Source organism: Drosophila elegans, unplaced genomic scaffold (assembly GCF_018152505.1).
Source record: "Drosophila elegans isolate 14027-0461.03 unplaced genomic scaffold, ASM1815250v1 contig_183, whole genome shotgun sequence".
NCBI classification, from domain to species: Eukaryota; Metazoa; Arthropoda; class Insecta; order Diptera; family Drosophilidae; genus Drosophila; species Drosophila elegans.
The window spans coordinates 321,095-333,726 of NW_024545550.1; the positions used below are offsets into that span (position 1 = coordinate 321,095).

At 43.5% G+C, this 12,632-nt stretch overlaps 3 protein-coding genes across 3 annotated transcripts; 1 reads left to right on the forward strand and 2 right to left on the reverse strand.

Moving 5' to 3' along the window:
- Positions 1 to 44: 44 nt before the first annotated feature.
- Positions 45 to 4,676, forward strand: LOC108145206 (protein PTHB1). The gene is made up of 8 exons (XM_017270447.2): positions 45 to 300; positions 371 to 844; positions 923 to 1,056; positions 1,445 to 2,118; positions 2,184 to 2,684; positions 3,210 to 3,376; positions 3,865 to 3,994; positions 4,059 to 4,676. The coding sequence occupies exons 1-8, from the start codon at positions 47 to 49 to the stop codon at positions 4,599 to 4,601; spliced, it is 2,877 nt and encodes a 958-aa protein (XP_017125936.2). The 5' UTR covers positions 45 to 46; the 3' UTR covers positions 4,602 to 4,676.
- A 1,604-nt stretch (positions 4,677 to 6,280) lies between these two features.
- Positions 6,281 to 7,296, reverse strand: LOC108145203 (antigen 5 like allergen Cul n 1). Its single transcript, XM_017270445.2, has 3 exons — positions 7,133 to 7,296; positions 6,676 to 7,070; positions 6,281 to 6,604 (listed from the first exon to the last, which is right to left on the reverse strand). The coding sequence occupies exons 1-3, from the start codon at positions 7,265 to 7,267 to the stop codon at positions 6,343 to 6,345; spliced, it is 792 nt and encodes a 263-aa protein (XP_017125934.1). The 5' UTR covers positions 7,268 to 7,296; the 3' UTR covers positions 6,281 to 6,342.
- Positions 7,297 to 8,478: 1,182 nt separating this feature from the next.
- On the reverse strand, positions 8,479 to 10,195 carry LOC108145211 (antigen 5 like allergen Cul n 1). The gene is made up of 4 exons (XM_017270451.2): positions 9,899 to 10,195; positions 9,217 to 9,366; positions 8,913 to 9,157; positions 8,479 to 8,849 (listed from the first exon to the last, which is right to left on the reverse strand). Exons 1-4 carry the CDS (start codon positions 10,043 to 10,045, stop codon positions 8,597 to 8,599), a joined length of 795 nt encoding a protein of 264 aa, XP_017125940.1. The 5' UTR covers positions 10,046 to 10,195; the 3' UTR covers positions 8,479 to 8,596.
- Positions 10,196 to 12,632: the final 2,437 nt, after the last annotated feature.

The window sequence follows — 12,632 nt, forward strand, 5'->3', positions numbered from 1 at the left end:
ACTAACTCAAAACTGGAGTCGAACGGTTCCACAAATCAGTTGCAACATGTCGCTGTTCAATGTCTGCAGCTGGTGGTCAGCCCAGTGCTCCGATCCTGGAGAGGAGTACGACGTGGCCAGTCTGCTGTGCGCCCGCTTTGGTCTGGAGGATCAGGAGAAGGACTACATCATTGTGGGCTCCCAGACGGGGCAGCTGAGTATCTACTATCCGCACCGCCGGGGCTTCGATGCCACCGACCTGCTGCTGGAGACCCAGATGGTGGCCCCCATCCTGGGGTTGTATGCCGGCAAGTTCAGTGGGTGAGTTTGCAATGGCTCCAAGTTATGGATTTCTGTGACTACTATAACTGGTGCTGCATCCATCACGCAGAAATGTTCGCAATGAGAACACCAATCAGTTGGGCGTTCTCCTGCCCAACGCAATTGTTATCTACAATGTTGTGGCCATCGGAGGACTGGCGGACCACGGTGCCCAGTTGCGGCTCCAGGTGCAGGCGGAGCACAAGTTCCAGCGCGTGGCCTTCGGCCTTTGCCAAGGTCACTTCGGCCAGGTTAAGGGTCGGGAGTTCTTCTGCGTGGTCCATCTGGATGGCACACTGACTTTCTATGAGCAGGATGGCATCTCCTACGAGTGCCGATTCCCTGGTCACCGGGCACTTCCGGCTCCGGTGGCCTACTGCGAGCGCACCGATAGCTTCTTTCGGTTCAGTGCCACCTGGGATCTGCAGTGCTACAGCTACCAGGATCTGTCCCACTCGCTGGTCACCAAGAGCAGCTACCAGCCCACCTGGACGCAGTGCGTCGGCGAGGGCATTGTCGATATGCGGGTGGTTCAAGTGAAGGAGTGAGTATTGCGGATGATCGCTGGAATGTCGCTACCTGAAAGTATGCCACACTTCTCTAATGGAACTGTTTTGCCTAGGAACTGTTCCTATATCATGATCCTAGGCGAGCGAAACTTCATCTCACTGGACGACAATGGGAGATTTAACTTTATGCTCAAACTGGACTATGCTCCAAAATGCTTTACCAGCTTCGTGGTGGGCTACTACTGGGGTGAGTGTCTCTTCATATATCATCATATTTGATCAGCATCACTAGGGGAATCGACTTAGCCATGTCCGTCATTACAGTTTCTCAGCTTAAAAGCTATTTGGTTACAAGTTTCCCATTGCAGTTAGTATATACATATGTAAGTCGTATAAGAAGTATATATGTAAAACAAATGTATGAAAAAAAGTTATAACTTTGCTCTTATGATTTGTAATATACTTATATTATATATATAATTTCGGAACGATCGAACAATTTCAGATTACAATCGAAATGGTTTCGTTATTTTAAAACAAATACGCATTTAAATCGAAATGTAGTTGCGTTATAGAACATTCTTTTTCTACAATTTAAATTAAATTCATGTTTTTTACTGGGTACCAATTCCTAGAGCCCGGAGCGCGCCTTATCAGCGCCATTATTTCGGACTCCTCCAAGTTGCATCTGTATGAAGAGGCCAACATCATTTGGGCGGCACAGTGGCCCAACCAAATGCCCGCACCGGTGGCCATTCAGCGCTCCAATGTCCACAATCTGGCCGGAGGAATCGTGACGCTGGGCGCCCGGGGTCAACTCGAGGTGGGCTACCTCGGTGCCGATCCCTACCAGTTCCAGGTGCAGCCTCTGGACGTGGAGGAGCTGAGTTTCGCCCAGGCGCACAGGGAACTGCAGCAGCTCGAGGACGAGATCAAGGAGGCGGTGGATGTGCGCGACATGGATGCCCTCAATCAGCAGGCGGCGGATCAAGTGCGCCTGAGTTTCAGCATCCAGACGGAAGCTAGCGATGATCTGGACACCCTGCTGTTGGACGTGCCGGCGGATGTGGCTGTCAAGGAGTTGCCGTCGGCCAAGGGCTTACTGCGCTGCAAGATTAGGGCGGAGCTGGCCGAGCTGCAGCTGGTGTTCCAGACGCCCAACGGAGTCCGTTGCAGTCAGGATACCTTGAGCTTTGTGGATGTGCCGGCGGGCACGAGTAAGGAACTCAAGCTGGACTTTTATATTGCCGAGCTGTTGCATGTCCACAGCACCAAGGTGGAAGTGGTGGCCTCCTTTTTGAGTACCAGGGTGAGTAAAGGGGTGCCATCACTTACATTCTTCTAAGTGATTATGCTTCCCCAAATCCTCTCCAGGGAATCCCGCGAGTCATTCAGCAGAGCGCCAATCTCCCGCTGTCCATGTTCTATCGCGTTTGCCAGCCCCAAAAGGCGGCTGGGATCAAGCTAACCTACAGCATAACCAGTCGCCATGTGACCCCCAAGCTGGCCACCTTTTTCGGGGAGTTCCTGGAGGAGCAGAGCGATGCCCATGCCCTTGGACTCCATTTGCTCTGTCCGGGTCTGGAGAAGCAGAGTGAAGTAATCACCGTGGTGGCTGCCAAGAACTCCAATCGCATTCGCATTCAGTCCGACTACGTGGAGACCTTCGCCATGATCCTGGAGCGCGTTGTGGAGCGAACGCTCCAGTTGGACAGCTCAGCGGGTCTGATCAAGATGGACAAGAAGAAACCGAAGCGCGGAGTCCTCAATCGTTGTGTGGAGCGCCTGATGGCCGCTCCATTCCTACCCGCCCAGCCCATCCTCCATCGGATCGATGTCCACCACGAAACCCAGCAGAGCATTCGGAAGCAAACGGTAAATAGGGATTTAATTTTAGGGAAATAAACCTTTAAAAAGTTTAAAATAATAACAGGAACACAAAATCCAACTTCTCTATATTTATTTTTTTACCTTTCCATAATAATTGGGTGCTTTTCAGCCAAATTTACATTGCTCAAGAGTTCCGTGGTATAGTTAAGGATATGAAAATCTAATGTTGGCATCGTTTTTAGTTATTTAGCCCAAGTAATTGAAAAAAACTTAATTTTTGGTTGCTTAAAAAAACAATACTTTGGTATATGCCGTCAAAGTTGAAATTTCCAATTTTACACAATGTCTCCCATCTTTAAGTGTCTCTAAAAAGTATATTCTTATAGCAATAATTTTAATTTCTCTTGGAATCTACAGGTCTCTATAGGCTTTAAATTTGGGTTTTTAATTTTATTTCCTATAGTGCAGTATGCCACTCAGGAGCACTAAACATTCAGGGAAAACTACAAAAAGTTATTGGAATTAGGTGGATTTAATTAATGTAAGGGTTTTTTCCGTATTTATTTGCAGGACCAACTGGAGGATCTGTGGCAGCAGTTCAAGACTCTTCAGCGCCAACTGCAGGAGCAGTCTGAGGGTGAGCCCAAGGAAGCCCTTACCATGCAAATCGAGTCCAACTACGACCAGCTAATCCTGGAGGGCGACAAGCTGGTGGAGATACGCCGCGACGAACGCAAGTAGGTACATATTGGCCGTTCGATAATTACCCACACACTAATTGCACTAACTCCACGTCCCAAAGCCACTGAAATAATTGACATGCTTATACCCAGCACTTGTAAAGGATAAGTTGTGTATTTATTTATTTATTTATTTACTTATTTATTAAGACCAACTGGTCTATAAGTGGTTCATCTAATAATTAGCAGTGATTTTAATAATTTTCTACGAATATTTTGTTATAGATTCCATCAATTTAAATTGATGTTAAATGTTAAATTTAAAGTATGTAATATTAAAAAGCTTAAAATATTAAATTTATAGAATAAAGTTTATTTTTTTTTAATCTTTCGTCTTTTGCTTTTTAAACTATTATTTAGGTATATATATAGTTGTATTCTTAAAATAATTTCGTTTCAACAAGAATATCCCTGAATTTTTTGAGTACACGGTATTCTGCAACGCAATGACTGAAATATCCTTCCAACCGTTTTATCGATTTCAGACAGCGCTGCGACCTCAATTGCGCCGTGTCATTAGCCAAATGGATAATTCATGCATTGAACCTGGAGGAGCGAGTGGTCAATGTTGTCAACTCAGTGCTGAGTGTGCCCATCGAGGACTGGACGGAACTGGTAAGACATTTAAATATTAAATGTGGAAAACAAAAGAAAATATTAGCTAAAATAATTATCACAGAGTTGGGAGGAATCGATGGCGCCCGGCATCGATATGCTGCATCATTTTGGGCCGCTGACCCGCTCAAAATCCACGTCCACACATGGACTACTGGATGCCAACGCTGGATCCAGGGACAGTTTTGATTACAGCAGGTTTAGGCGACACTTCGCCACTCTTTTTGACCGGATTGTCAGATTGGCCTCCTCCCCGGTGGCAGTATACCCGGAAAAAGCACCGGAAGAACCCTCCACGAAGGAGAAGCCACCGCCGCCACAGCAGGTCGATGAAATTGGGAATATGCAGCGAATGCTGGGGGAGAAGGGTTTGCCTCTTGCTCCTTCGAAGCGTAAAACCAATATGAGCAGCTCCCTGGAGGCAGTGGAAGACGACGATGAGGAGTACGACGAGGAGGATCTTCGCGAGGATGTGGGCTACCGCAAGGAGTATGGAGCAACCGATCAGAAGAGCGCAACCAACAAGAACCGATCCGAGTGGGTCAACGAGGACTTCGAGCTGCCCACCACCGAGGAGCTGTTTAGCGACCTAGGCATCTGGTGGTAGTCGTCGGTTCTTGGGTGATGGTGAGGGTTTTGGCTGAGGGAGTTCCAGCTCCAATAAACGTGCAAACTGTCAAAACAGAGATCTTTATTGGCTCGCTCTCGACTCGACTCGACAGAATGACAGGCCGACAGCTGCTGGGCCCGAGATCTGCGATTGTGGCGGCGATAAAGCTTCGTAATCGGAATTTGCATAACCAGCAACGACAGCCAGCCATCCAGAATCTGTGGGAGTGCGGAGATTTGTGTGGACAGGACAGGACGGAACAGGACAGGACAGGTCAGGACGGGACAGGAAAAGACAGGAACAGGAAAGCAGACTCGCTTATGATGCATAGCCGCAGATAAAGCAAGATAAAAGTCAAGGCAGAGGCTTCACTGTGGCCCGTTTGAAAGTGGGCAGTGAGTGGAGGAAGCAATGCACAGTAACAAAAAGTGTTACAGTTGTACACATATTGTGGTTTTTTCTTTAGCGCTTATATAATTTAAAATCCTGATATGATTTGATTTGATTTCTTAGTTTTTTTTTTTTTTTATTATTATTTTACCTATTTTCATGATAGAAATGATGTCAAATCCATAGACATATTACGTTTTAAGTGCTTTAATTTTAAATTCAAAATCCTAATTAATTTTTTCCTGTGCACAACTCTAGCTGGGACAGCTGCTGTGATCCCTTGTTGGCTGGCTCCACATGCAATCCCACACATGGCGAGCTGAGTTATAGGAGTCACTGTCTGATCTGGACTTCAGCTGCAGTGGCTGGACCGTAAATTGCCCTCGATTGACTGCAGGAATGTCAGGTCTGTCCTTAGGTTTGTTTGTTTGTTGTGTTGCCCAGATTGGAACCGAATCTGTCTACGTCATCGGAGTGCATTGCGCACATTGTTTATGCGTGGCTCGTGGACGGCCTGTTATATGTGCAGGGGGTGCAGCTGGCTCATTGATGAATTAACAGCTTTTTAATGTGATCCTGAGTAATTAAAAATTAATTTGCGGCTTGATGATGGCACATACACATCATCGTTTCAGGATGGGTCAGTCACATGCAGCGAGGCGTGAAAAGTATACAAATGCACCTTGGGCTAACGTTTAAAAACATGAGATTCTTATTTCATATTAAGTTTTTGGCTAATTTATTATAAAGAAGTTATTTTAAAAGTGAGAAAAAAGGTTTTTAATTTAAAGGTTCTTTTACTTGTGGCAAATCAACCAAATCTTTAAGGACCGAGATTAATAGACCAACAGCAAATGCATTTTAAAACCAAAAATCCACATCAAAAATCAGTAGTTTCGTTAAGATGGCTCCTACCAAGTATACCAAAAGCACAATTAAAATATTATTATTAACTTTATTAAATCATCAAGTGATTTTTATTTGTTTCTTAATTTATGATAAATACGCAATACCTTTAAATCGATATGTTTTTAAGCGTTAATGATAATTACGTTTACGTATAAGTAAATACCTCCTTATGAGTAAGGCACTGCCGAGATTTGTGATGCCCGAGCCCAGTGTCCGAGAACCGCTTTCGATTGTTTCCGTTAACATTAATAATTGAGTGCCCGCTGAATTGGCAATTAGCAACAAGCCAAATTTAGCAGCCGGAACGACGATAAACAAAACTTGACGTATCAATCAGGGGGAGCAATTGTCGAAAGAAAGTAATAAAAATCGAGGTGTTTTGATTAGGTTCATTAGCAATAATTTATTTTAGTTTGGTTTCCACCGTTTGGTTCATTAGCTAGTACAAATTATAGTTGGGATTGTATTGCTCCTTGATGGAGCAGAGGGCGGGGTACGCCGGATTGCTGCCCGTCCGGCATTCCGAGGCGGGCTCTCCGGCATTGTAAACCGGCACTCCGATGGCATAGACACTGGCGTAGTTGCAGGCGGTGTTGTAGATGTACAGGAAGGGGTACTGCGGATTGGTGAAGCGCATCATGGCACAGCCCACATGGGTATTCCGGTCCACCACCGTCTCCACAAAGTGTCCGTACTTCTCACTGATAAATAATCAAAAAAGGGAGTTAGTGGGCTGGGTCAGTGGGGAGATCTGGGACAACGGACGACTTACAGATTACTGGTGAGCCGGAAGTCAGTTATGTAGCTGCTGTCGATCAGCTTGTGCTCCCCGAACCACAAACCCAGTGACTGTTCCACCAGATTGGTCACGTTCATCGGCCAGTTCCGCGGGCGATCCACTCCGCATAGATTCTGACCCAGATTCCTGAAGCGGAAGCTGTTATGGCAGTCGTCGTGCTCCAGATAGCAGGTCTTCAGGTTCAACGTGGCCAGGTACTCCAGCTCCTGGTCCCACACCATGGTGGCCATACGCGTGGCCGGATAGTAACCAGGCAGTGATCCCGAGGCTATGAAGTTCCTCCGCTTGTTGTGCTCATCCACGATCAAATTGCGATAGGGTTTGAGGTCCACCATGGTGGCGTCCGGAGAACAACTCTCATGGAACTCCTAAGGGCAAATGAAATATGTTTTATTTCCGGCTGCAAAGAGAACTCATGAACTTCACTTACCCCATCATTATTGCAGGCAATGTGCACCGTGTCATCTGGACACAACTGCGGATCGCACCAGGACAGCGGTTGGGCTGTCACAACCACCAAGATCGTCAGCAGACAACCGATCATTAGGTATCTTCCGGACTCCATGTTCACTGGATCTCAATGAGGTTTCGAATGCAAGTGCAAGTCCTGACCACCCGCAAGGCGATATTTATAACGAAATTTTGATTTGCAGGTGTTTGTTTATTTATTATGGCGGGTGTTTACCAATCTCACTACCAATCCCAATCCCGACTTCGATTTCGATTCCGATTCCGAATCAAATCCCGATCCCGATCCCGATCCCGATCTCAATCCGAAAACGAAACCGCAGCTTGAGACAGGTCAAGCGACGTTTTATGAATCATTTCCATTTTCGGGGGCCGTTGTCTTTGTCTCAATTTCAATCTCCAAAGAGCGTTCACACCGAAACTTCAAAGTGCACGAATTCTAGGAAAAGTCGAGCAATAAACCCCGGAGAAGCCCCTAAGGGAAGAGTCTCCACTTTCTGGGCACGCGGCTCCCTTGCCGAAAACAGACTGTTTAACTAGATCGTTAATCTCTAAGTTGAGTTGAGTTGAGTTGAGTTCAAGTCAGAGAAAGCCAAGTAGAAGCATTTAGTTAAGGTTTGAGCTTTCGTAAGGTTGGTTACGGCACCAGTGAAAAATTGGGGTATATCTGTCCAATCATTACCCATTGTTATTGACAAATACACAACAATAAAAATAGATTGGAAATAGATTGTCTAATATAGGTTCACCCATAAAAATTAAAATTCTAAAAAAATAACTTAGTCCAAATTCGGCCCATTTCAACTCAAGACAACGTGGGTGTTTCACACAGTTCAGTGACTTTAGAATTCTAGTGTTTCCAGTCTTTGACACTGACATTGACCCAATTGATGAGCTTCGCCTATCGGGTATTGTTATAAAAGTATATTTATCCGCTTGTTTTTGCTTGTTGCACACGCTAAGCACCGCATTCAAAGATCCCCGGACAGGTTCTCAGTCACAAAGGAGAAATCAATAACTTCTGCGCACAAATCAAATAAAAACCGTCATTTGCATATGCTGGGGAACATCTTTATGAGTTGTTGGCCAATAATAAACGAAAGTTCTGTATGCCAAACCAGTCTGCGAAGACTGGGACTGGCTTTCTTTGTCGATTCGCATTGTTTTTTGTTTGGTCGAACTGCTTTGCCTTACAGCACTATCTGTGGGTACATAACTCACTGGTGGTTATGCAATGCTAGCCGGGTCAGAAGTCAGCGACAGACTCCCGATGACGACTCTAAATTGAATTAAATCATGCAAAGTGGCTGGAATCGATGCGATCATTTATTTTGTATTTGTATTCGGTCTAAGGCTACGTGTTACTAAATACTCTTGGCAGTTGTACCTGAGTGCAGGGAGTCCCCCTGGGATCCCTTTTACCAATTTACCAATTTGGATCGTACACTTCGCGAGTGGAACACAGTCCCGGATAGAATTTGCTCTTCCCCGTGGTGCACCGAGAAGCCGGATGGCCCGTCTCATAGACAGGAGCTCCCAGGGCGTACAGTGAGGCATAGTTGCAGATGAAGTTGTAGATGTAGACGGAGGGATAGTCGGGCCGTGTGAATCTCATGATGGAGCAGCCCAGTGCGAAACTCTTGTCCACACTCATCTCCGCAAAGTGTCCGTAGTCCTCACTGTTTAAAGAAAATCCATTAGTTTACATGGATTATACATAATCAAGGTATCAAGATACGCACAAAATAGAGGTGACCTTAAAGGCATCGATAAAGCTGCTGTCTATCAGAGAGTACTCGTTAAACCAGAGGCCCAAGCACTCCTCCACCAAACTGGTCACATTCACATACGGATCTCTTGGACGCCACACGGCGCACAGATTTTGTCCGGCGTTGGCATATCGGTAGGTGTTGTGGCAATCATCGTGGTCTAGCTTACAGGTGCGAGAGTTCAGCATGGACAGGTATTGCAGCTCATCGTCCCACACCTAAGGATACCAATATTGATAATTGGGGTGAACAAAATATGTTTTCGGTTGGTTCCCACCATTGTGGCCATTCTTGCGGCCGGATAATATCCCGGAACTTTTCCCAAAGCCAGGAAGTTTCGCCTTTTATTGTGGGCATGCAGGAAATCCCCCTTGTGACGGCTTATGTCCACTTGGACAGAGTCCGGCTGGCAGCGTCTGGCAAATTGCTGTGGAAAGAGGATAAAACAGTAGATATTAGTTTTGCTAAGCATTAAGCTTTTTTTAATGTTTTTGACTTCCCTTTAAAACAGTTCAAAACATGTAAATTTATATTGAAAAATTCTTTAAAACATATTTGGGGGCATTTCTTTAAAAACGAAAATCATCAAAGTTTATTGTGTATAATCAAATACAAATTCTAATTCTAGATCTAAAAAATAGTGATTATTAGACTATGAAGTTTTAAAATATATAAACTGCAATTGGGAGCTCCAATTAAGATTCTATCTACTATAATTCGCCAAAATCCTCATTAAAACAAGATACTGCCAGCTGATCAAAGATCTGTTGCGATTAAATTTAAACACAAATAAATTAACCATGCAATGACCTTGAGAGTTGAAGCATCTCAATTCAGCCATTTTTACAAATATTTCATCGTTCATCCCCCAATATGCATGCGATTAATATGCAAGACCACGTTATTTGACTTTTATCGTACGAACGATTATTTGTATACATTATATGATAAATACTCACTCCAGTATTTCGGCAGGCAATGTGTTTGACGCCATTCTCGCACAGAGCGGGATCACACCAGCTGTAGTCCTTGGCCAGGACCAACTGCAGCATAAGCTGAAAAATGGCCAGGCAGGCACACACAGTTCCACAGATCAGAGCTGACATTTTGTTTCTATACTACTCAAAAAAAGCAAATTTGTATTGAATCTTTAAAACTAAGTAGGATTGGGGCACTTTCAATCAGATTCTGGCCAATGAGCGTGGCCGTCTTTATTGGATGTTTCCGTTTGAATGATCACAGCACCGAGATCGGGGACTAAGTCTTAAACTAAGCAAGAGCGCTCGGGTGTCAACCGACTTTTTATATAGGTATCTCTCTCCGGCCGATTCTAATGCCATTTCGCAAGGCCCGACTTAGCCAGACCAAGCCTTTCTAACACGTTTAGAAACGAAACGGCCAAGAACAAGTTTGCACAAAATAATGATAATAAATATAAATATTAATTTGAGGGCCAGCCGAGCGGAGGATGAGTGAATCTTCCCGGTCTCTCGCTTCCATTTTATCCCGCTTCGGCTTGGGTTTCTAAAATCGTGACTCTAAAATTGGCTGAAATTAGCCAAAAAGTCTAAAAGGGAACAAAAAAAGGGGAGAGGAGAGAGTCTGGCCACGAGCTGGGAGCTATCGATCGATCTATGTGGAGAACGATCGGTTGACAGGCCATAAAATGTGCGCGTTTGATGTTAATGTGATCTTTAAGCGGCCCATATATATATGTTTAGTCTATATATTTATCCAGTTGGGAGCTTGGGAAACGGCGGCCATCCATTTCGGGGGGCGTGCAATTAATTACCCCGACTTTTATTGACACATATATCCGACCAGTACCGCAGCTGGCTGAGCCCATCAGTCCGGCTCAGAACCTATTAGACTAAATTTAGTGGCCTCAGTATGCAAATTTCAACAGCGATTATGCCCGATAAGGCGGCACTTAAGACTGGCGAGTGATTTAGCTAGCTTTTCCCAGATTTATGGCGGAGAAATTCAAGAAGAAAGGTGAGTCTGTGTGCTAATTGATGGGTTGTAGCATGTGTTTGGCTACCCTAAGAAGTCGGGAGAATGGGAAAGTCTGGAATCCAAGAGTTTGAGGGGTTTCTTTTAAAATAGATACTTTTTTAACTTTGGAAATATTTAATTCCTATTGTTTCTTATTTTCTTGAATTAAGCTGTATCTAGAATTATTTTTGATTCTTGATTACTGTGCCACAAATGACAGTAATTACCAAGCAATCAATCTTTATTGGGATGCCTCTATGTTTGTTCCCACAGATAAAATCAAGAATCACTGATCGCCGTGCCATTATCTCCCCCGTCCCCAGCAGACTCAGATTACAAGATTAGATAATGGCAATTAATACTCAATACCGATGGCACTGCAACAACTTCCGTCATGAGTAAACAGCAGAGTCGAGTTAATTTTTGCATAATTACATGTGACTGCGATGAGGCCTGCAGCGAAATAAATCGCTACAAGTAACTCAGAGAACAAGCGAAATCATTTAATATAATTAATAAACCGTATTGTTCCCGCCAGGCATGTGCATAAATGTATCCAAAATCTGATGGATGCCAACCAGTTTCTGCTGGCAAAGGCCGATACAAAAATATACAAATAAATAAACAAAAAAAGCTGCTGTCGACGCCTTTCTGTCTGTGGAAGTGGCAAAGTAAGTGACGGCGAGAGGAAGAGATTAAAAGTTATGTCTAGAAAGTCCCGAATCCTTACTCCAACTGCGTAATTATTCAAATGGCCAATAACTAGGCAATTAATTTTGCTTTGATTCTGGAGGGGATTGCCTATTTCTTTCTGACACACGCCATCGTCATTTAAGCCAACGCTGAATACTTGATTGCCAATTAAATTAGTCAAAACACATAAGAATCGATGCGATGGAGGGGAAGATGGAGAGTGGCAGATATCCATTAATTCACAATTCATTCAGACATTCATCTCGTGTAAGCTTAACAAATCTTCCCAGGCGTTTGTATTTTTAATGACCCACTCGACGCTGATTGACAGCCGAGTGGGTGAGGATTGGGGTGGGGGAGGTGTCGACACTTAATAACTAATTTGCTTAGCTAATTAACTGTGACCAAAACATCTTAATTGGAATACTAGGAGAGGAGTGGGAAAAACTGCAAATATAATATAAGGCACTTTCAAATTAAACCATTATAATCATCTGGAGCGTGTCAAAATTAATCCATGGTAGATGAAAATTAGTCAACACATTAAACCACTTGCTAATCAACTCAATTCTTAGAAATCATCTGGAGCGTGTCAAATAGACAGCACAAATTAAATTAACTGCTAAACCACAAGAAAACGATTTTTTCTAAAAATCAACTATCTAAAACATAAAGTCTCTGAAAACAGTTTTAAAAGTATATAAAAATATAGTTAAATATTTAAATTTCTTTAAATAATTAAAAGTCTCTGATAGGTTTCCCTTAAAAATTGAATACGTAGAAAAATAAATTAAAAATTTTAAAATTTGGCTAAAAAGTTTATTTTTACAGTTTATTTAATATAAAATTAATTTTATTTGAGTTAGAGATGGGTAATTTAACTGATAAACGTTTTATAGAACATTAACTTACGATTTGATTTAAAAAAATAAAAATTTCTTCAAAAAACGAAAAAAATGTCTTTGAATCTCAGTTTTATGACTCTTAACATACATTCACATATTT